General features: G+C 42.5%; 2 protein-coding genes and 1 long non-coding RNA gene across 5 annotated transcripts in view; 1 reads left to right on the top strand and 2 right to left on the bottom strand.

Annotated features, from left to right (window-relative positions):
- The window catches only part of LOC113916369 (zinc finger protein 77-like), a 24,723-nt gene extending 18,028 nt beyond the window's left edge, over positions 1-6,695 (bottom strand). The window contains exon 1 of the mRNA XM_027582563.2: positions 6,590-6,695. Within this exon, the coding sequence (XP_027438364.2) occupies positions 6,590-6,592 (3 nt within the window). The 5' untranslated portion in view covers positions 6,593-6,695. The remainder of the gene's footprint in view (positions 1-6,589) is intronic.
- Positions 5,911-24,071, top strand: part of LOC113916390 — a 27,027-nt gene continuing 8,866 nt past the window's right edge. Inside the window, exons 1-3 of the long non-coding RNA XR_003517920.2 lie at positions 5,911-6,007; positions 12,667-12,904; positions 23,021-23,234. This is a non-coding gene — a long non-coding RNA (uncharacterized LOC113916390). The remainder of the gene's footprint in view (positions 6,008-12,666; positions 12,905-23,020; positions 23,235-24,071) is intronic.
- Positions 18,173-24,071, bottom strand: part of LOC113916361 (zinc finger protein 77-like) — a 25,216-nt gene continuing 19,317 nt past the window's right edge. For all 3 annotated transcript variants that reach the window (XM_035726535.1, XM_027582543.2, XM_027582546.2), the window contains 2 exons: positions 22,367-22,547; positions 18,173-21,951 (listed from right to left, as the gene is read on the bottom strand). In XM_035726535.1, coding sequence (XP_035582428.1) covers positions 19,794-21,951; positions 22,367-22,547 — 2,339 coding nt within the window. In that variant the 3' untranslated portion in view covers positions 18,173-19,793. The remainder of the gene's footprint in view (positions 21,952-22,366; positions 22,548-24,071) is intronic.

The raw sequence follows: 24,071 nt of genomic DNA, 5'->3' as shown, positions 1-24,071 counted from the left end.
CTGCCTATACCCCCTTGTTGGCAGGAAAACATGGCGCCTGCTCTTCTGTTGGAACTGATGAGCTCTAGAACTGGGAACCCTTTCTCTGCCTTCTGGCAACACTTGGCTTCCTCCTGTTTCTGCACCACCTTGGGTGCGGCCTGCATAACTGGCTTCTAGACCATCCTTGGTGCCTCAGGCACCATGCCTCCTCACTTCACTGTCAGGGAGCAAGAAGAGCATCCATTGGACCTAACACCACCCACTCCAGATTTCCCCACCAGTGTCTCAGGTAAAAATGGACAATGGGGAACAAATTGATTGACTTTTAGTTGGGCCAAGGTGGAACATATTCGGTATTTAAACTAATTTAAGTTTGTTGGTTTAAGATAGACATGTCTTTTTTTTTTAAGATTTTATTTATTTATTTGACAGAGAGAGACACAGCAAGAGAGGGAACACAGCAGGGGGAGTGGGAGAGGGAGAAGCAGGCCTCCCGGAGCTAGATCCCAGGACCCTGGGATCATGACCTGAGCCGAAGGCAGATGTAACAACTGAGCCACCCAGGAGCCCCCGACAGACATGTCTTTAAAGTTATCAGCATTAAATGTGAAACTTTTATTCTACCAAGATTTACTGAAGCTCAAATAAGCTCATGTTATCTGTGTTGCATTTTGTTAGCAAAAAGATGACTTAAAAGGATGGTTAATCATGTCTGTCTCAAAGTTTTCATAGGAAATTGTTAAAATAGCTTTCAAAGTCTTTGGTAACCTGAAACTTTAAAGTTCTGCTTGGATGATAAATGTGATTAAATTCATTGGATATCTAGGTCTTTTCCAAACAGAATAAGGTGCTAAATCATTGATTACTGAACCTAAGTTTGTGCTATTGACTTCTTACTGCAAAGAAACTAAGGATATTTGAGTCTGTTGATAAATATGCTTTATTTAAATGTACTTAATAGATTCGTTAAGTTTGCCATCTAAAGAATTCTGGTGTAGTTCACAACTGGTTACTACTTGGTCTTCACTGGAGACTAAGGTTTCTAAAGAATGCAAAATTCTACTAAATGTAATTAAGACTGATGGGAAAAAGGCAAGCAATGCTATATGTAAGAAAGATCGAAGGAATGGGAATACGTTTTTATTGAAGGTAAAAGGTAATTTTGTCCTAAATGAGACTGGTTGTTGGGAAAGAAATGGCTTGGGACAAAAATCTAAATGCAAAAGAAAGTTGTAGGTTTGTGAAGGGAAATCTTTGGAAAGGAATTTTACGTGTGGTCAGGATGTACTAAGATTAAAATAAAGGAATTTTTAAAAAAAAGATTGTATTTATTTATTTGTCAGAGACAGAGAGAGCACAAGCAGTGGGGAGCGGCAGGCAGAAGGTAAAGCAGGTTCCCAGTTGAGCAGGGAGCCTGACATGGGACTCAATCCCAGGACCCTGGGATCATGACCTGAGCCAAAGGCAGAAGCTTACTGACTCAGCCACCCAGGCATCCCTAAAATAAAGGGATTTTAAAAGTACCGTGGTATAAGATTGAAATTCTCTCTCTGTTCAAAAGACAAAGTTTTCTTGATTTATTAGTCTGCTCGTAATAAGAAAATGTAAACAAAGGTTTTTTTTTTTTTTTCTGTTTTATCTGCCCAGAAAACCAGTTTCTATGTTTTGTGGTTATCAGGTCTTCAATTACTTGGTTAAAATTCCTCAGTATTAAAGAACTAAGTTTTGCTAACAACTATGTAACCCTACATTTTGCCTTTGGAATCTCTTATTGTCACACTGGTTAAATTAAAAAAAAAAATTGAGTTTTGTAATGATCTGTAATCCTATCCAGGTATGTGCTATAACTTTCTAAGGTTTAAACAGTTTTCCCAAAATTTAAATTGTAAATGGAGTCTCTTTAACTCATTAGGCATTTTTATCTGGTATGTTAAGTTACTCTGGAAACACTGTTAAACAAATAATAAGCCTTAGGTTACATTTGGGTAAATGCTATAACTATTCTAGAGATGATATGCAGTTCCTCAAGTTTTATTATGTTCTGGTAAAAGACCATTACTCAATATTTTGATTATTAAAGTGTTATGTGTCACAGAAATAATCGGATTTCCTTGCCAGCTATATTGTAATCTCTCATCAGATCTGCAACCATGTCCATTTTTGAGTGTTTTGTTATTTACAGCTATTGTTCTTATTCTCCTGTAAAATGGTTCATCTTCAAGGAGATTCATAAAAAGGGTTTTAGGACAAATACAGGTACTCAGTATCTTTAAGATCATAAAACTGAAATGGGTAAGAATTTCCAGAACTAACTAAAGCTGCATTCAAACTAAACAAGAATAGTAACACGGGACTAAGTGAACTGGGAAAAATGATTATAGTTTTTTTCTAACTCTTGGTTGAAACATTCCTGGTTCTCTAATATTTGCTCTTCCAGACTAGGGGACCTTTCTCTTAAGACATCAGTGATATAAAGAAATAATAATAAAACAAATTAAAGCATACCTGAACCCTGTGAAATTCAAAAGATCTCAGTAAGTATTCTTTCTTCCTTGGCCATCAGAGTCATTTGCATAAATTCAGTAAGACTCTGTTCTCCTTGTAACAGGACACCATTGGAAACATTGGTTATTTTACCAAGGCTTTGACTGGAATGTCATATTTGAGAGAGACATGCATAGACTCAGATATGACCAAATATCTTTAAGGAACTGAGGTTGACTTTATGAAACATGGAGCCATAAAGCCCCTTGGAAATGCTGTCCTGATACCTTGCTTACAGAATTCCCAGGAGCCTCCCCAGGTGAGTAAAAGAGTGTCACTTCCTGGCAGGTGCAGGAACTTCAGGATACTTTGGGGACCTGGAGAAGAGGAATTTGCCCAAATCTACAGGTATTGCAGGCATGTCTGATGGCAAGTGCTTGGCTTGGCTTCTGGCCTGGAGAGGCTACTAAAAGTTCAATATAAGCAGATTCTAGCAAAGCAGATTCTAAAAGATATGATCAAACATTCTTGCTGAGCTTATGTAAATAATTAAGCCAAGTTTGTTAAAACTGGACTTGTTTTGCAAACAAATTAGTCTTGATTTGGCTATCTCTGGAAATGAGGGTTATTTTACAGAAAAACAATGCTTCAATAACCCACCTTTGCAGATATTAAATCTTAGTTTTGATTTTCCTTAAATGTTGTTTGCCTAAGCTAGACAACTTGAGGTAAACCAGAAAAATTGCCACAGCAGCTCATGTATACACAGTCTTCTTGCTTGTTATTCTGTGGGGATAATAACAGGACCCTGTGGGCATATGCATTTTTAAACAACTAAAAAAAATGGATTTGATTCCCCAACAATTGTATAACACAGCTAGCACCTTGACCAATTCTGTGTGGCTGGGATGACAAAATCGCTCCTTAAAACCCAGAGCATACGCCATTTCATGGGGTTAACTAAGGACGTGTGGAGATAACAGATGACCCCATTTTCTTTATGACTGAATTGGATGGTACACTTGGGGATGCCCTTTTCTCTTGAGACAAGTCTGCTCCCACTTTCCGTGATTCCTTATAATTAGGATATTGTTAAGGCTGGACCGCAAACAAAAAGGGCTTTTTTATTTTAAAGATTTTATTCATTTATTTGTCAGGAGGGGGAGCACAAGCAGGGGGAGTGGCAGGCAGAGGGAGAGCGAGAAGCAGGCTCCCCGCTGAGCAAGGAGCCCATGCAGGACTCCATCCCAGGACCCTGGGATCATGACCTGAGCCAAAGGCAGAAGATGCTTAACCAACTGAGCCACCCAGGAGTCCCCAAAAAGGCTTCTTGGTGGTTTTATTCCTTAGTCATATTTATCCTAAAAGCCACCTCTAGTGAGGTACAATTATAAACACAGGTTTTAGCCAAGCATATAAAAGCCCTCCTGGTAAAGGAGCCTCCAAGCTCACTATGGGACAGTCCCAGATTGTAATGACTTCACATCAGGTCCAGAGTGCCTTAGAGACCAAAAGCCACCAATGGATGATGGGAGGCTGGCTTATTAAGTACCAGGTTATGCTTATAGATATGCCTGGAATTATACTTGAAACCTGTCGAACTTTAAACCCAGCTACCCTTATGCCTGAACCTGACCATCATCCTTCTATAGAGCAAAACTGTTCAGAGGTTATTGATCTTGTTTATTCTAGTCGACCAGATTAAAGATGCCCCTATTAAAAATGCAGATGACAGCTGGTTTGCCAATGGCGGTATTTCATGGAAAAGGGAATAAGAAAGCTGGGTATGCTATAGTCAGTCTAATTCAGACTGTTGAGGCCAAAGCCCTGTCAACAAATGTATCTGCCCCCAAAGCAGTTAATAGTGTCCACCTGTGCTTTGCAATTGGCAAAAGCCTTAAAAATTAGTAGGTATACTGACTCCAACTATGCCTTCCTAGTCCTACATGCCCATGGAGCAATTTAAAGAAAAGGGGGTTATTATCAAGCCATAATTCCCCAATCAAACATGGGCCTGAAATTATTACACAAATTCAAAGGATGGCCCCCCCAAAACTGAATAGCCCTTGAAATCTTGACTGCAGTTCAAGGAGTCCCAAAATTAGATGGCTGGCTCCTAACGGACCCAGTGGTTATATGGGGCTCGAACTCATGTCCATCCCCTAGGCTGGACAGGCCACTGTACTCTGGCTTTTGCCTGGATGCACTGATGCATTATTAAAACCATTACCCACCCAGCCAAACTTCCAAATTTAAAATGATGGTGGACATGTTCTGTGTCTCATTTGTATGACCACCTAGCATCCATCCCTCTTTGGGACTGGAAGATGTTGTTTGGCACCTGGAAGCTCTATTAATAATGAGTACATGGTCAAAGCCCTAAGTGACACCCAAAGTAGCATTTCTCTATTAAATACTAAAGTAATACAAATGAGTGAAGCAGTTTTACAAAACAGAATGGCATTAGATGTTTTAACTGTCGCACAAAGTAGAACTTGCGCTGTCATAAAAACAGAATGTCGTGTATACATTCCAGATTACCACAAAAATATTTCTGGGTTTCTAACTGACATGAATATTCAAACTGACGCTTTCAATGAGCTCTCCTTCCTTTAGTGATTGCTTTAAACTCCGGGACTGGAGGAAAATTATCAAAGGTCAACTATCAAAGATCTTTTAGTCAGACTTCTCTTTCTCATTATAATATTAACCTTATTTTGTGCCAAGACTCCTTCACTACCACAGCATCCAGGCCAAAACTCCTTCACTACCATAGCATCCAGGCCACAGACAATGTTTCTACTCAAGGAGGTTCGTATATGTTGTCCACGTTCATATATGTTGTCCCCTTTAGTAACTCCCCTATATGTTCCCCAACGGACCGCTACTGACCCACAGGTAGGAACATTTCTATACCCCTATTCAGCAGGAAGAAGTTACATATGAGACATCCACATTCAAAACTTAAAAGATTGAAGGGTCAAAATTGTTTAAGGGGGGGAAAGGATGAGGGGGCAGAGGGCTAGCTGAGGACAAAGCACAGATACCCCACGAACCCCTCCCTCCACTACTCCTGGGTGAGATCTGTGTGACATTCCTCCGGGAAGCTATGAGCTGTCTTAATGTTAATGCCTTGCAAGAGGGAAAACCAACCTTAACTTGACAACAGCTAGGACTCCAGTATCCCGAGGGTCTTCCTTAGCACTGGAAAGTTCTCTTAAAAACCTCCCTTTTCCTTACCTCCCCCAACACCCAAGTATATAATCAGCTGCCCCTCACAACTCCTGGGCTGCAGCCCTTTCTGCCCACCGGTCCTGTCCCCCGACTTTAATAAAACCACCATTTTGCACCAAAGACATCTCAAGAATTCTTTCTTGGTCCTTGACTCCCGACATCACCCCACCAAACCTGACCTACATTCCAAAATTACATCACAAAGACTGTCTCTACCAGGCCTGGAAAGAGCCAAACCGTGTCAGAGACAATACATCTCTCACCGCTGCTTCAAAAGTAAGCAAAGTCCTGCTTTTCCTTCCCCGAGGTAAGAGCCCAAAACCCCATGCAGTGGATACCGGCTCTCAGAGCAGGCCCTTCCTTCGCCTCTTCCCCACTCCCAACAGTCACCTCTGCGGGATTAAAATGTGAAGTCTCAGCCCCCCAGAGGAGCACTGGCTTCACGACCCTCACCCTGGAGGCAGGTTTTCTAGGAATGCTTTCCAACTACATCCGGGCAACCTTACGCCTGCCTTTACAGGCAATGACCAAGCTCCCCTCTGAATATTCATCCTAACCCTGAGTGAAAGAAACCCACTCACACCCGGCAGGGGAGTAGCGCATCTGAAGTTACTCCCTGAGGTCTCCTCATCTGCTGCAAGTCAAGTTTCCTCTGCGGGACAGCTCACCTGGGTAGTCTCTACCTGTAACTCACCAAGGAGCAAGCTCCCGTTAGGCTGCACACCCGCCCGAATCCCAGCCTCCCCCGCCCTCCTCGGCGCTGCCTCCCGCCCCAGTTCCACCCGCCAAGGACTCAGGTGCGGACCCATGGGGATGGGGAGGCCCCCTACCGCGGCCGCTTCCACTTAGTCCTGGCGGGTTCGATCCCCCCCTCCGGCCCCGCGCTCACCATCTCGGGGCCCCGCTCCCGGATCTCCGGGCGTCCTCCCCGCCGAGCTCAGCCACACCTGGGCTGCTCAGGACTGGAGCGCGGCGGCCGGCCGCGGCTGAGAGCCACACCTACCAGGCCACCAGGGCCCTCCCTCGGGCCTGATTGGATGGTATACAGGCTCCGCGCTCCGATTGGGCGATGTTTCAGGTTCTGAGACCTGATTGGATGAGGTTTCGGAGTTAACTCCTCTTGGCCCCGATTGGACGTTTCTCTGGGACACCGAGCTCCCCGCACCGTGATAGGACAGCCTGTGGCCCCTCACGTTCTGATTGGACGGTGATCCCGGCACCGCCCCTGTGGTCCCAGATTGGGCAGATCTCCCAGGCCCCGCCTCCTGTGTCCTGACTGACAGGCTGGCGCTAACCCGCGTGTCTCATCTGCCTACCGGGAGTTCGGCTCCCAACAGAATGGACTCCTAGCTGGCTGACCCGCCTACGTCCTCCTTCTGTTCCGGGAATCTGACTCAGTTTCTCCGTGGAGCCGCCCTTGTGCGGCGCCCCATCAGGATGTGACAGAGCAGTGGGGCCCGGTAACCCTTGGGCACCTGTCCTCTGTTTAAGCACAGCTCAAGAACCGGTGACGTCACCTCAGGGAAGGCAAGGTCTCCCTGGGTTTTGACCTGATCTTTGACACCGCGAGGCCCCGCCCTCCACCACCACCCCGGCTTCTCTGGGTCCGGCATGTATCCCTGCTTCATTCCTTTTTTGTGGCTGAGTAATACTCGGTCCTATGTATATGCTGCACTGTTCATCCATCCAAGCTGGTGGACAGTTGAGAAATTTCCCTCTTTTGCAGGTGTTGAATAGTTTTGCACCTAGCATTCATGTACACATATCTGTTTCAATTTAGGTAGGACTGGGATACTTGGGTCACATTGTAATTCTGAGTTTAACTTCTTGAGGAACCACAAACTTTTTCCACATCGGCTGCTGGAATTTAATTCCGATCACCCATGCACAAGCGTTCCAATTTCCCCACATTCTCACTGATGCTTGTTTTCTGAATTCTGGATTCTAGCCATCCTACTGAGTGGGAAGTGGTATCTCATTGCGGTTTTGACTTGCATTTCCCTTGTTAGTGCCGTTGAGAATCTTTGAATGTGTTTATTAGACATCTCCGTGTCATCTTAAAAGTAATATCTATACAACGTTTTGCTCAGTACTTAACTGGGTCGTTTGAGTTTTTGTTATTCAGATAGGAGTTCTTTGTGTATTCTGGATAATAAAATCTTACCAAATATGTGATTTAGAAATATGTTCTCTCATTTTCTGAGTGTCCTTTCACTCTTATTTTTTTAAAGATTTATTTATTATTTTTAGAGAGAGAGAGAGCGAGACCATGGCGGGGGGTAGGGGCAAAGAGGCAGAGAAAGAATCTCAGGGAGACTGCCCGCTGAGTGCAGAGCCCGCCTCGGGGATTGAACATATTTCCCAGAATTTCTGTCTGATGATTCTAGGTGATAATTCAGCAGTAGTCTAACTTGTATGAGTATTGAGAGTACAAATAAAGATGCCCTAGTCTAGGGTTGGGGTCACCATACACATGGACCGATGCATAGGGGCTTGTTTGGCAACAGATTGCAGCCCATTGTTCTAAAGAGTAGCCTGTCAATCAGGCATGTACCCAAACCAAACACCATTCTTTCCCTTCTATTTTTTTAGCGTTCCTGACTTCTACTTCATCTCCACAATCTCCCCCATCCTGGATCAGATTGTATGGTCAGAAGTCCACAGCTCTGGGTTTTCCACCCAGCCCCACTGTGGCCACCAGGCCACCAGCATAGGCTGTCATACTTTTGGATTTTCTCTGGGAACTCAACTGCCTCAATGTGAACACTTTGCCAAGGACAAAAGGCAACCTTAGCTTAACATTAGCCCAACCTCCAGGATCCTGTATGTATCCTTTAACAGATATAAATTCCTTAGGAAACTTCCTTTATTTCTAACCCCCTTCCCCAAGATACATGTGGGCAATCATCCTCCAGTGTATGGCCCACTGATATACACCTGAAATATCTCTTGACTAAGGTTTTACTAGACAGTAATAAATGATCTTTTCCTAACCACAGCTAGCCCCTCAAGGTCCTGGGAACCTTGATAAAAAATTCTTTAGACATTTATGCTATCCCTAAGCCCCTCCCAACTTGAAAGTATATAATAAATCACTCCTCACAACCCTAGTGCTCTTTCTGCCCACAGCTCCTATCACCATGCTTAATAAAACCACACTCTTTGCACCAAAGACATCTCAAGAATTCTTTCTTGGGGCGCCTGGGTGGCTCAGTTGGTCAAGCATCTGCCTTTGGCTCAGGTCGTGATCCCAGAGTTCTGGGATTGAGCCCCCCATTGGGCTCCCTATCTGTGGGAAGCCTGCTTCTCCCTCTCCTCCCTGTTCATGCTCTCTCTCAAATAAATAAAATCTTTAAAAAAAAATTCTTTCTTGACCATTAGCTTCCAGATCCCAACATTTCACATCATTTGGGCACTGAAATATGGAGCTTGAGTCTTCTCACCTGGACTCCAAGCCTCAGTGTAAACTTGGTAATTTCTCTACTCTTCCTTTATGTCCATGTCATCAAATTTTCAAGGAGTATGGTCCTTTGGGAAAACATTCATGTCGATTGGTCAGGCTGCAATCCTCTAGCCCATGGCTATTGTTCGGGGAGGAGGAAGCCTACCTTTTGGCTGGAAGTTAGTACCATGGCTGGAATAGTAATAAGACCCAGAAACTTGATACCCTGTCTTTATTCCTGTCCTTATACAAAGTTGTCTGTCTTGGGCATGGGACAGCCACCTAAGTCACCAGGAGAGTTGCCAATCTTAAGACTCCCATGTAAGGTTTCATCATTGGTCTAATGTGATCCCCTTCACATCCCTGGTCTAGCTGCTTCTGTCTACGAGACCTTTGCCCAGAGCCAACCAAAACCAATAACTGATTGAATTGAAACCCAACCAGGGAAGTTTCCTAGGAAAGTTGGCTGTAAAAGACTACCTGTGTTGGAAGGTTGCTTAGTCCATGATGGATTTGTGTCTTTTGTCTTCTGGCAATGTCCACTATTACTTAAATTACATTAGGTAATTTCCCCTTGTAAAACTTTTGTAGTGTTTTCCATGGGTTACAAATGGTGGGTTCTTCATGGCACAGCACAGTATTACAGTCCATTCACCGGCTCCGATGTGATGGGGAAGTGGAGGGACACTAGCATCCTTCCTACCGGGCCTTTATACCAGGGCACTGATCACAGCAGTTTCATTTGAGGGAGGCTTCTGGTCACTTTGACACCAGGAATTTCTCAAATATCCTGTGTGGCACCCCACCCAAGAGTTGGGGGGGTGGGTAGTTTCGGTAATGGACCTCCATACTTTTCTATGAAAGTGGGATCATCTTTTTCAGTTCCCAAGATCTCTCCCCGGAAACAATTCAGATTGCAAAATTTAGGAAAAGACTGATCTCCTGTTACACTGCATGGCCTCAGTATGATCTATCAGTTGGATCTCTTCTGCAGGAAACAGGGCAATCAGATGGAGGTACGCAATGTCCAGGCCCTCTAGCACTAAAACAGGACCCTGACCTAAGGGCCTCTTGTGGAATGTGTTTGATTATTAACCAGGTTAATAAACTCCCTCCTGACATATTGGATAATAATTACCTAAATAGGCTTCCTCCTGGTAAATCCAGGTGGCTGAAGGAAACATCATCCCTAAGGAGGGGCATGCTGACACTCTCACTGTTCCTCTTCCTAATAGATGTGGGGCCTTCTCCCTCATTCATTTCCCAGGTTAATGGCTACAATTTGAGCCATCTGTGGTTAGTCTACCTCAGGATGGTGATTTTGAGGAATATTCCCAACCAGCTACCAAAACTCCCTTTGTTTCAAGGAAGCTCCCTGTCTTCTCCAGTCCAACATGGACTGCATATTTCCACATTGGTGGAAAAAAAATGGTGTCTGGTCATCTGTCTGAGCTGATGATGTTTAGAACCGGCAACCTCATTCTCTGCCCTCTGGCAGCACTTCAGCTCTTCTGCCCCCTCCACCCCCGTTTATATACCAGCTTGTGTATAGACTGCATAACTGGCTCCCCTACCATTCTCAGTGCCTCCAGCACCATTGGCTCCTACCGCTATCCTTGCTATCAAGAAGTGAAAAGCATCCCCTTGGACTTAACACCGCCCACTTCAGATTTCCCCACAGGTGCCCCAGGTAAAAACACTGACAATAGGGAACAAAGTGATTTTTAAGTGGACCCAGGTGGAACATAATTCGGTATTGCAACTAAATTAACTACGTTGGTTTAATTAAGATAGACATGCCTTTAGAGTTATCAACATTAAATATGAAACTTTCATTCTACCAAGATTTACTGAAGGTCAAATAAGCTCATGATTTCTGTTGCAATTTGTTAGCCAAAAGATGACTTATGGGCACCTGGGTGGCTCGATTGTTTGAGCGACTGGCTCTTGATTTTGGCTCAGTTATGATCTGAGTCCCAGGATCTCCCAGCATCAGGCTCCTTGCCCAGTGGGGAGTCTGCTTTTCTCCCTCTCCTTCTGCCCCTCCCTGTGCATTCTCTCTCTCTCTCTCTCTCAAATAAATAAATACAACTTAAAAACAAAACAAAACAAGATGACTTAAAATGATGGTTCACTTTGTTTGACTCAGTTTCATCAGCAATTGTTAAAATAGCTTTTGAAGTCCTTGATAACCTGAAACTTGAAAGTTTTGCTTGGATGATAAGCTGGGTTGAATTTACTGGCCATCTAAGTCTTTTCCAAATGACATAAAATCCTAAAGCATTGATTACTGTAGATAGGTTTGTGCTTCTGGTTCTTATTGCAGAGAAATGGAGGATATTTGGGTCTGTTGGAAAACATGCTTAGTGCTTAAATGATTCGTTAGTTTGCAATCTAAAGAACTCTAGTGTAACAGTTCACAGTTGTTGACTATTCATTTCCCTTGGAGACTAAGGCTTCTAACGGTTAAAATTCTGCTAAATGTAATTAAGACTGATGGAAATTAGGGAAGCACCTGTGTATGTAGGAAAGTAGGAGCTATGTAAGGAAGATATAAAGAATAGAGCTCATATTTTTTTGAAGGAAAAAAAATAACTTTGCCCTAAAATGAGACTGGTTGTTTGGAAAGAAATGGCGTTGGACAAAATATGAATGCAAAGGAAAGTTCTAGAAAGTTTGTGAAGGGAAATCTTTGTGTGGTGAAGAGACTGAGATTTAAACGAATGGACAATGTCATAAGATTGAAATTCTGCCTTCTCTCTGTTAAAAAGACAAACTTTTCTTGTACTGTTGATCTGTTCTTGATAGGAAAATGTTAATAAATAGTTTTCTCTTTTGTCCGCCCAGAAAAAACAGTTTCCATGTTTTGTCTTCATCAGGTCTTTGATGAAAACTAATCCTGTTTAGGCATGTGCTTAAAACTTTCTAAGGTTTTAACAAACTTCTCCAAGATGTAAATTGTAAACAAAGTCTCTTTGAATAATTAGGATTATTTGGTATGTTATGTTCTGGTATAAAGTCATCACCTGGTATTCTGATTATTGAAATGTTATGTGTCACAGAAATAACTGAATTTCCTTGTCAACTGCATCATAATGAACTCTCATTAATAATGTCTATTTCTGAGTTTTTTCATTTATAATTGTTCCCATGCTCTTGCAAAGTCTGTTTCATCTTCAAAGAGATTTCATAAAATGGGCTTTTGACAAAGACAGGTATTAGATATCTTTCAGATCCTAAAACTGAAATGGGTAAGAACTCCAAGAATTCAAAAGCTGCATTCAAACTGAAAGAGAATTAATAACATGGAACTAAATGAAGAGAAAATGGTTATAGTTTTGTGACTCTTATTTCAAACACTACCTATTTGCTCTTCCAGATTAAGGAAACTTTCTCTTAAGGTATCTATCACTTACAGAAATGTGATAAAGTAATCATTTCTGAATGAACTGAAGCATTTAACTTTTCTCTCTACCTGAACCTTCTGAAATCCAAAAAGTCTCAGTAAGTATTCTTTCTTCCAGAGCGATTATAATCATCGGAATAAGTCAGCAAGAATCTGTCCAACTTGTAACAGGACACCATTGGAAACGTTGGTTATTTTACCAAGGCTTTGACTGGAATGTCATATTTGAGAGAGACGTATATAGACTGAGCTATGACCAGACAGCTTTAAGGAACTGAGGTTGACTTTATAAAATATGGAGCCAGAAAGCCCCTTGGGAATGTTGGTCTGATACCCTGCTCCAGGAGTCTCCCCAGGTAAGTGAAGAATGTCTCCTCCTGGCAGGTGCAGGAACCTCAGGATATTGTGGGGACCTTGAGAAGAGGAATTCACACAAATCTAAAGGTATTACAGGCATGTCTGATGGCAAGTACCTGGATTCTGGATTAGAGAGAATACTAAAAGTTCAATCTAGATTCCATATAAAAAGTTCCAGCCAAGCAGATTTTAAAAGATCTATATGGCCAGTCACCATTCTTACTGAGCTTATGTAAATAATCAGGCCAAATTTGTTAAAATTGGACTTGTATTGCAAATGAATTAGTCTTTAAAAAAAAGATTTTATTTATTTATTTGACAGATAGAGGGACAGCGAGAGCAGGAACACAAGCAGGGGTAGTGGGAGAGGGAGAAACAGGCTCCCTGCCAAGCAGGGAGCCCGATGCGGGGCTCGATCCCAGGATCCTGGTATCATGACCTGAGCTGAAGGCAGTTGCTTAATTACTGAGCCACCCAGGCGCCATGCAAATGAGTTAGTCTTGGTTTGGCTAATAATCATCCTGAAAATAATGTTGATTTTAGAGAGTAAAGAAAAATTGTGTTTCAATAACACACCTTTACTGATGTTAAGTTCTGGTTCTGATTGTCTCTGAATGTTTGATGTTTGCCTAAGCTAGACAACTTGAGGTGAATTTAAGAAAAATATCCACAACAGCTCATGAATAGCCAATCTTCTTGCTTGTTATTCTGTCAAGATAATAACAGTGCCCGAGGGACATATGATTGTTTAAACAGCTGGAAGATGGAATGGATCCCCCAACAATTGTATGATTCAAGGAACACCTTGACCAATTCTGTGTGGTTGGGATGGCAAAATCACTCCTTAAGCCAGAGTGTACTCCACTCCATGTGGTTAACTATGGTGGGTGGCCTCACTATAATTATGACTGGACTGGATGATGCACTTGGGAATGCCCTATGTCTGGGACAAGTCTTCTCCCACTTCCCAGTGATTCCTCATAATTAGGATATTGTTAAGGCTAGACCTCAACCAAAGAGGGCTTCTTGATGGTTTTAACCCTTAGCCATATTTGTCCCAGGAACTGCCTCTAGTGATATAAAATTGCAAGTAGAGGCTTTAGCTAAGCATATAGCAGCCACCTTAGCCAAATCCAGGTTTACACTGGATGGAATATATCAAATCTGGGATAAATATCATAGCACAATGTGTAAAGCAGTTTTACAAAACAGAATGCAGGAGATGTGTTAACTGCTGCACAAGGTAGAATTTGTGCTATGATAAAAACAGAATGCTGTGTATACATTCCAGGTTATCACAATAATATTTCTGGGTTTCTACCTGACCTGAATACTCAAATAGGCACTTTAACAATCCCTCTCCTTCCTTTAGTGATGATTGAACTCCTGGACTATAAGATTGTCAACTATGAAATCACTCTTATTTGGGCTTCTTTCTTCTTTCTTCCTTGTTACAATAATTATGCTTTGCTCTTTTCTGCCATGTCTCTCCACCTGGTGCCAAGACTCCTTCACTGCCATTGGGTCAAGCCAACAGATGATCCTTTCCACTAGGGGAGTTCCATACATGGGGTCTCCCTTGGATTCAGCAGCCTCTGCCTTTTGTAACTCCTATATATGTAAATCCCCAACTGACCAAACTAGACCCATAGGTAGGGACATCTCTACACCCCCACTGAGCAGGGTGAAGTTACAGAAGGTAAGACCTTCCACCCTCAGCAACTGTTAAGATTTAAGGGTCACAACTGCTCAGGGGGAAATGATGTGGAGAATGAACGCAAAAGAAAAATTAAATTTCCTTACAACCTACAAACCATTGGCAAGTCCTTAAGACAGGCAGAATGACATTCCTCTAGGAACTCACTGCCCTGATGTTAATACTTTACTAAGGGCAAAAGGCAACCTTAGCTTAACATTAGCCCTACTTCCATGATCCTGTCAGTCTCCTTTAACATATAAAAATCCCGTAGGAAACTTCCTTTAACTCTACCCCCCAAGATATATATTCACAATCATCCTCCAAGCCTATGGCTCACTGATATACACCTGAAGGGTCTCAGAACTAAGGTTTTACTAGACAGTAATAAATGACTTTTTCTAATAACAGCTAGTCCCTCAAGGTCCTTAAAACTTTGATACCAAATTCCTTAGAGACTTATACTATCCCTAATTGCCTCTCAACTTGAAAATATATAACCAGCCACCCCTCACAACCCCAGTGCGGCTTGTTCTGCCCCTGGGTCCTGTCCCTGTGCTTTGATAAAACTACCCTCTTTGCTCTAAAGATGATTCCAAGTTCTTTCTTGACCATTAGCCTCCAGACCCCATTTCACATTATTCCTACCTGGAACTGTGCTGGCCTTCGGACCAACTGCTTTTGAAAACCAGCCTGTTCTTGTCGAAAGAGTGGTTTTGGGGAATTTCTCTTTTTGTTCTAAAGAAAAAGCTTAGAAATGGGATCCCAGCCATCAAAATGCTTTGTCCCCATTTTGTGGTGCCCTCTGGTGTTATGCTTAAAAACTATGGTCTCTCCTCACATGCATTTCTAACTAAATGGACTAACTTCACAAGAACTTAGACCATCAATGGTCCTTATGGGGAACTTTTGATGTCCCCAAATTGACTCTTATCAAAACTGAGTTGAACAGCCATGGCTCTACAATTGTCAAAACCAGATAGGATGCCTCCTTCAATGGGTATTTTGAAGCTTCCAAACACTATCAGGACCTAATGTTGCTTCTCTGCAAAACACTACTTCTAAATTAACAGAGGCAGACCTTGGAAAGGTATCAAAATGGCTTCTGATACTCTTTGTCCCTCCCCCATCTTTGTCTCCAGAGAGTTGCAACCGCCTAGTGTGCAGACCAGCCCTCCAGTGCCCTCTCCCTCTCTTCCCTCTGCCCTATCCCTGCCTCCTGTGTACCCCCCTCCTTCTAATCCTTTCTCTGAAGGCCCCTTTTCCTCTGATTCTCTCCTCAGTCCTTCCTCTCCCGAACCTGTTAAGACAGGCTCATTTGGGGATCTAAATAGACCTCAATTTCTGGCATTCCCTGGATTGCAGGAATGCAATCCCCTGCATTCAAGACTGAACTGTGAGCCGGAGTCAGCATTTCCCAACGTGACTGAGGATCCCTATAGGTGTGCTTAAGAATTTAATAGTTATTCAAACTTACCAATCTGGTTCTCAGATTTATAGCAATTAGCTCCTATGCTTGTTGGTGAGGGCCAGGCCAAACACTGGATGAATGTGGCCTGATAGGAACATCTTAAAAAGTATTAGGGAAACGGCACATTTATGCAGGAATGTAGTAAACTCCCTGGAAATACTACTGAACAATTATACTATCTTCGCTTAAGCCTGTTGAGTGCAACAAAATTCAGACTTGCACACAAAAACCTGATGGGCCTTTTCAGGATGATTACAATTGACTCCAAATTGTCTTTAAATACTCTATTTTCAGTTACAGCATATGAAACAGTTTTAAAAAACTGTACTTTCTGCTAGTATTGCAAACAGCCAGGATATCAAAGAAAGCTTGTTACAAACATAAGCACTCCAGGCACCTGCATCCCTCCAGCTGGATGTTCCAACATTCTCCACATTCCCAAAGACAGGGCTCTAAGGAACTATAGGGGCTGTTCCCAGGGCTCCCTCTTAATCAACTTGTGGAACCACCTCCACATTGGGAATGAGTCTCTGTCCTTGTTGACACCAGAACTACACTCCTGGTGGCCAACTTCCTCATGGAAAGCAGCCCCTGCTCACAAGGACTAAAACAGCTCCAACAGTGGGGGCCTTAAATCTCCACAGGTTCCTGTCTCTCAGCCTATTCTTTTCGTCTAGGCTCTTGGAGAGATACTCACCTTCTCCTTAGTTACTTCTCCTCTATTTATGTGTGCACCTGGCATTTCGTAGAAAAGTATCATGCCAGAATTTGATTTCCTCAAAATGGGCAAATAATTCCAGAATTTGGCAGCAGTAATCAAAATAATCAACCAGGGGAAGTACACGACCCCATGGCCTCTTTTCTACACTCTTGTCTCTGATGGCACCATAGCAGAGCCTGGGAACACTGGTCATTTGTTCCTATTGGATCAGCTACCTTGTTCTTTTTTTTTTTTTTTTTTTTTTTTTTTTTTTTTTTAGATTTTATTTATTTATTTGAGAGAGAGAGAGAGAGAGACAGAGATAGTGAGAGACAGCACAAGTGGGGAGGAGAGGGAGAAGCAGGCTCCCTGCAGAGCAAGGAGCCCGATGCGGGGCTCGATCCCAGGACCCCGGGATCATGACCTGAGCCGAAAGCAGTCGCTTAACCGACTGAGCCACCCAGGCGCCCCTCAGCTACCTTGTTCTTTATGGGCAACATGTTCAACTGATATTGGCAGAATCCACATTGTACCTCATAAAGATAAAACTGTATTTATCAAAATCTCTTGGCAGAATGAGACAATACTGTATAAAGGAGCCCTTCAGGGGATCAAGCCCATCACAATCCCCTCCACTATACCCTGTAACACCCGTTTTCCTGGTGAGAAAACCCAATGGCTGACAATGGATATCTGTCTAGGACCTCTCAGCAATAAATAACATTTTCATCCCTCCACACTCTTGTTCCTAACCCCTAGGCTACTGACATCCATTGCCACTAGAGGAAATTTTTCATTGTAATTCATCTATGCAGTGGATTTGGTATTTCAGTTGATAAGTGTAGCGAGTTTTTCTTTCACTTGGATAATACCCATGGACAGTCATATTGCTGGGAATCACAGAAAGTCTTTTGTACTTTTCACAAACCTCTAAGGCAGCTCTGGATGACAGGGTTTTCTGCATCTCTGCTTTGTTATACTATGGAGATAATTTCATTCTCTGCCTCCCTTCAATGGAAGGCATCATCTACTTGTTAAAACTTTTGGCTTTAAAGGGACATAAAGTCTCAAAAAATTACATTTTGCTTAAACTCAAGATAAATACTTATGGCATCTGATCTTGGAACCAGAGCACACTGGGATACAGACAAAACCCCTCATGACTTAATGCTGACACATCATGTTTTGAGTCCCTGTGGCATTTTACATGTCACTCTTCTAAGGAAGAAAGTTTTTTTCTTTTTCTTTCTTTCTCTTTTTTTAAAGCTTTTATTTATTTATTTGACAAAGAGAGAGAGAGAGAGAGAGAGAGAGCACAAGCAGGGGGAGTGGGAGAGGGAGAAGCAGGCTTCCCACCGAGCAGGGAGCCCGATGCGGGGCTCAATCCCAGGACCTGGAATCATGACCTGAGCCGAAGGCAGACACTTAACAACTGAGCCACCTAGGCGCCCCAGGAAGAAAGTTTTTTTCATAGTTTACTAGTGGGTATTTCAAAAAAGATGAAAGTGGTAAATATTATCTTGGGTGTGCTACTGCAAATCCTTTTTCTTTTTAAGATGTTATTTTTTGATTTATTTTCCATGATCTCTACACAGAATGTGGGTCTCAAACCCACAACACCAAGACCAAGAGTTGTACAATCCACTGACCTAGTCATCCAAGCACCCTGCAAATTCTTTTGAAGGTACTGAGACAACAATACTTTTCCATTTGATGGATGAGTTATACACCCTACTTTTGCCAACGGTAAAAACACAAACATTTAGTCCAACTGGTATGCCTTTGGGGTACCTCAGGACTATGGAATATTATGGAAATAATGAAATGTTGTTAGATCCAATGTGGATAAAACTGAAGAGGCTCCTATGTTTAAAATTTACCATATGCCGTATTTTGGCAGGAGTTCTAGCTGATATTAATGGCACTATGCACAGCAGACTTGACCTCCTGGGGCCAAAAAAAGCACCTCACTGATATTTCTACCACAATCACTGATCATGAAAAAAAAAAAAAAAGCAATCCAGAGTCATGGTCAAAAGGCATGTTCTTTCAAAAGGCATGTTCTTCCAAGTCACATTTAGAACAAAATCGACCAAAGACACCAAAAATGCCTCTCAGAAAAGATAAACCAACATCAGAAATTTAACTTTTCATTCAATAAAAAGAGAAAATTTATGTGAAAACATGTGTTTCAATAATGAAGACTGAAATGTAGAGGTGATACAGAGTCAGGAAATTCCAGTATCTGCAAAAGACAACAGAAAAGAACTTGCAACAATAAAAGTCTCATGTGATGATCATACATTAAGAAAATTTTGGAATGTGAGCATAAGAAAGTTTTTGTATACTTATATACAACTTTATATAAAGTTGTATGCACATACCCCTCCCACAGACACATTCTTATCAACTTGAGTCCAAGAGACACTGTAATGGAAAAGAGACATGTTTTACATAACCATGTGATTACTCCACGTCCGAGATAACAAAGTCTATGTGGTACAGATGCAGAGGACTTACCACCATTAAGTGTTCATATCAGCGACATGAACTAGGAGTAAGACACTTCGCATCTCTACCAAGGAAGAGGCACTTGCAAAAACAAAACCATGTTTATAACAATGAAACAATTTCTGCCCCACTAACATTTTCATGAACAAAATACATAAAGTTGATACCAGAAGATTTACCAAAATTGTGTCCATTCAGGTTCATCTCCAGGTATTGGCTCTCATTTTAAAAATGATTTTAGAGAGAATAAATGCTTTCCCACAGGGTCTGTGCTCCTAGATTGATGAGGTACCTGACGACTTTTCCATGGTTCTTAAGTTCATAGGGTTTCACATCACTGTGCTTTCACACATGTCCTCGAAGAGAAGAGGGACAACGGAAGGCTTTCTCACAGTGCAGATATTCTTATGGTTCTGCCCTGTGTCATCACACGTACTTACATGTCTATGGGACACTGGAAAATCTTACCAGAGTCCTTAGATTCAGAGGGATACTGTCCACTGCGCATCCTCACGTGTTCTTGAAGGGAGTGGTGACGAGTGAATGTCTCTCCCCAGTGTGTTTCTTCATATGCACTCGAAGGGATGAGGGAAACTTGTATGCTTTCCCACACTCCATGCATTCATAGGGTTTAATTGTGCTGTGCGTTTTTAAATGATCTTGAAAACACTGAGGCCGACTGAAAGCTTTCCCACACTCTATACACTTAAAAGGTCTCTCTCCAGTGTGTGTCCGCATGTGTGCTTCCAGGTGTGATGGACTCCTGAAGGCTTTGCCACAGTTGTGACATTCATAGGGTTGCTTTCTAGTGTGTGTCCTCATATGTACTCGTAAGGATGCAGTACAGGTGAAGGCTTTCCCACACTGCTGACATTTACAGGGTCTTTCCCCATTGTGTGTCCTCACATGAGCTCGTAGATTTCCAGGAGAGCTGAAGGCTTTCCCACACTGCTGACATTTACATGGTCGTTCTCCACTGTGTGTCCTCATATGTGCTCGCAGGTTTCCAGGAGTTGTGAAGTCCTTCCCACACTGCTCACATTTACAGGGTCTTTCCCCAGTATGTGTCCTCATATGTACTCGCAGGTTTCCAGGAGTCGAGAAGACTTTCCCACACTGCTGACACTCACAGGGGCTTTCCCCAGTGTGTGTCCTCATATGTGCTCGAAGGTTTGCAGGAGACTTAAAGGCTTTCCCACACTGCTGACACTTAAAGGGTCTTTCCCCAGTGTGTGTCCTCATATGTACTTGTAGGTCTCTGTGATACCTGAAGGCTCTGCCACACTCCTTACAATCATAGGGTTTCAGGACATTGTGCGTGGCCATGTGACGTTCAAAAGGTCGATGCTTTCTGAAAGTTTCACCACACTCCTTACATTCCAAGTGTCCACCCTCTGTGTGCCTTCTCACAGTATGTACTACAAGGGTGTGGTGACGAATGAAGGCTTTTCCACAGTGCTGACATTTATAGGGTCTCTCTCCAGTGTGTTTCCTCATGTGTTCTCGCAGGCATGAGTTATACCTGAAGGTCTTCCCACACTGTTGACATTCATATGGTCTCTCCCCAGTGTGTGTTGTCACATGTTCTCGCAGATTTCCAAGATATCTGAAGGTCTTCCCACATTGCTGACATTCATAGGGTCTTTCCCCAGTGTGTGTCCTCATATGTATTCGCAGGTCTGTGTGATCCCGGAAGGCTCTGCCACACCGGTTACATTCATAGGGTTTCACAGTACTGTGTGTGGTCATGTGACGTTTAAAATGTTCACACTTCCGGAAAGTTTTCCCACACTCCTTACATTTGTAGGGTCTGTCCCCAGTATGTGTCTTCATATGTACTCCAAGGGCTGTGTGATACCTGAAGGCTCTGCCACACTCCTTACATTCATAGGGTTTCACTACATTGTGTGTGGTCATGTGACGTTCAAAAGGTAGATGCTTCCTGAAACTTTGCCCACACTCCTTACATTCCAAGGGTCTGTCCTCTTTGTGTCTTCTCATGTGTTCTTCAAGGGAGTAGTGATCAGGGAAGGCTTTCCCACACTGCTGACATTTATAGGGTTCTTCCCGAGTGTGTGTCCCCACATGTCTTTGCAGGCTTGAAGTAGACCTAAAGGCTTTCCCACACTCCACACATTTATATGGTCTCTCCCCAGTGTGAGTTCTCACATGACGTGTAAGATCAGAATTATACATAAAAGCTTTCCCACATACATCACACACACGGACATTCTGTCCACAGTGACCTTGCACATGATCCTGAAAGGATGAGGTGCGAGTGAAAACTTTTCCACATTTCTTGCACTCTAAAGATTTTTTACTGCTGAGATTCTTCAAGTATCTCTTAAATGCTGTGCCAGAGTCCTGATGTTCACGATGTTCATAGGGTTTCTCTACAAGGTCTGCGTCCAAGTGAGTGATGCGGCTCAAGACACACCTGCAGGCTGGCCCACATTCCTCACAGGGACTAGGTGTGTGTCCAGGATGAGATCTTCCTGGGTTCTCAGGGAAAGAACCATCTGTGAAGGTTTCTCTACACTTAATGCATTCACAGGATTTATCTCCAGTAGTACATTCCTCATGCACAGTAAAACTAGTAATTTGGTTTACGGTATCTCCACATTGATTACCTTCATTGCTTTCACAGACACGCTCCACCAAATGACTTCTGTTCAAAATAGGAAGGCACACTGTTAGGGAATAATGATTATAACCAAACTCTTTTATTAATGATCTACTGATGCTTATAAATGATGATTTGGCTACATAATGGCCATTTTCAATGAATGGGTACATTTTTGGCACTGTCTCCATGGTAACAGTGAAACAAGCTTAATGCATTGGCTGAGGACTCAAATATAGTCATAACACCCTAGGTTTCTCAGATACAGCTTTTCTCACCATTGTTTCCAACTTCCACCATTAGTTTTCAGATGATAAATATCTAGAATGCATTCATTAAAATTCCATCATGTGAAAATTATGGTTATACAATTATTGAGGTATGCTTTCAGCTATTCTCTAATTTCAAGTTAGTCTCACAATCTGCCCTGATCCCCTTCTCCTGTAGGAGTGTCACTCACCTCAAATGCCCTTCCTGGGTTTGGGTCTGATCTCCACTGCTATGAAATTTCCGGTTTTCTCCAAAAACAGAACACGAATCATTTCTTGCAAATATGACTATTTTCTCTTCACTGGGTAACTCATTCTGCAAAATATTCCACTGCGTCCTCGATGCACTCCTTTTATCCTGACTGGGACAAACTGCAAAAATTGGTAGCATAATTTAATTTCTTGGGAATGATCTGATGTTTGAAGGTAAGAAAATAGACCATATGTTGATTTCGATTCATATACTCGTCACAAAATGTAAATGAAGCTCATCAGGAAGAATGGACAAGTGATCAAAGAAAACTTCTGAGGACCCTAGTGATTTGGGACTTTGGCAATAAGAGGAAAGTGTATGTAGCGCAGCCCGTTTACTCAGAAATACTTCAAAATTGATGGAGACTAATGTGGAGATAAGTGTTATCAGAAAAGGAAAGTAGAAAGGACCTGGGCAAGATACACACGTCCGCACCCTACCTCTATAAGAGGAATACAGAAAGGCTTGCAACGTGGGTGAGGATGAATGAACGGTCCAACCTGGAAGCCAGGTAAGTGACAAAATCACCCTTCTTGAACAAAACTGAGTCACGTTTCTAATGGACATGTCCAAATGCTGTTCCCTTCTCCAGAACCTGGCCCAACTGAGGGTTGCTAGGATGTTCTGAAGGCACAGAGGCCCTTGGTGAAGCCTGCCTGGACTGCCCCAACTGCCACTGGGAGGTTGGATGGTGTGTGTGGCTGCTGCCCAGCCCCTGGAGAACAGCACAGCATGAGGGAGGTGAAGAGCAACAAGCAATCTGGATGATGGGCTCTTACTTTATTCTTCGAATTCAATGATGATGGGTAAGTGGGGACTTTTTTTTTCTTCTTTCTTTTTTCATTTTTTAGTGGAAGCATATCGACCATTAATATTAGCATCAGATGTACAACACAGTGATTCAACAATTATATAATTACAAAATGCCCACCACAGTAAGTATAAATATCATGTTACTATAGAAAACTAATACAATATTATTGATCATATTCCATCTGCTGTACTTTTCATTCCCATATTTACTAAGTGTGACTTCGTACCACTCAATCCCCTTTATTTTACCTCTCCCTCCATACCCTTCCAATCTCACAAGCACCAATTTGTTCTCTATAGTTCTAGTTTTAAGTCTGTTTCTATTTTCTGTTGTTTGTTCATTCATTTTGCTATTTAGATTCCACATATAAGTAAAGTATGGTGTTTATCTTTCTGTCTGACTTATTTACTTGGAAGAATACCCTCTAGGTCCATCCATGTTTTCACAAATGGGAAGACTTCATCCTTTTTGCAGAGCTGAGTAGCAGTCCCTTATATGCATTTTCCACATCACTAACCATTCATCTTGTTGATGGACACGTGAGTTCCTTCCGTATGTTGAATATTGTAACTAACACTACAATGAACATTAGTGTTTTTTCTATGGTTAAATACCCAGAAGTGGAATTATAGATGATATGGTACTTCTGTGCTGTTTTATGGAACCTCCATACTGTTTTCCATGGGGGCTGCACCAATTTACCTTCCCACCAGCAAAGATGAGTTTCCTTTTCTCCACATCCTCACCAATACTTGTTATTTGTTGTCTTTTTGATACCAGCAAATCTGGCTGCTGTGAGGTGATATCTCATTTGTGGTTTTGATTTGCA

Source organism: Zalophus californianus, chromosome 1, assembly GCF_009762305.2.
Source record: "Zalophus californianus isolate mZalCal1 chromosome 1, mZalCal1.pri.v2, whole genome shotgun sequence".
Taxonomy (NCBI): domain Eukaryota; kingdom Metazoa; phylum Chordata; class Mammalia; order Carnivora; family Otariidae; genus Zalophus; species Zalophus californianus.
This window is presented reverse-complemented; position numbering and strand designations above follow the sequence as displayed.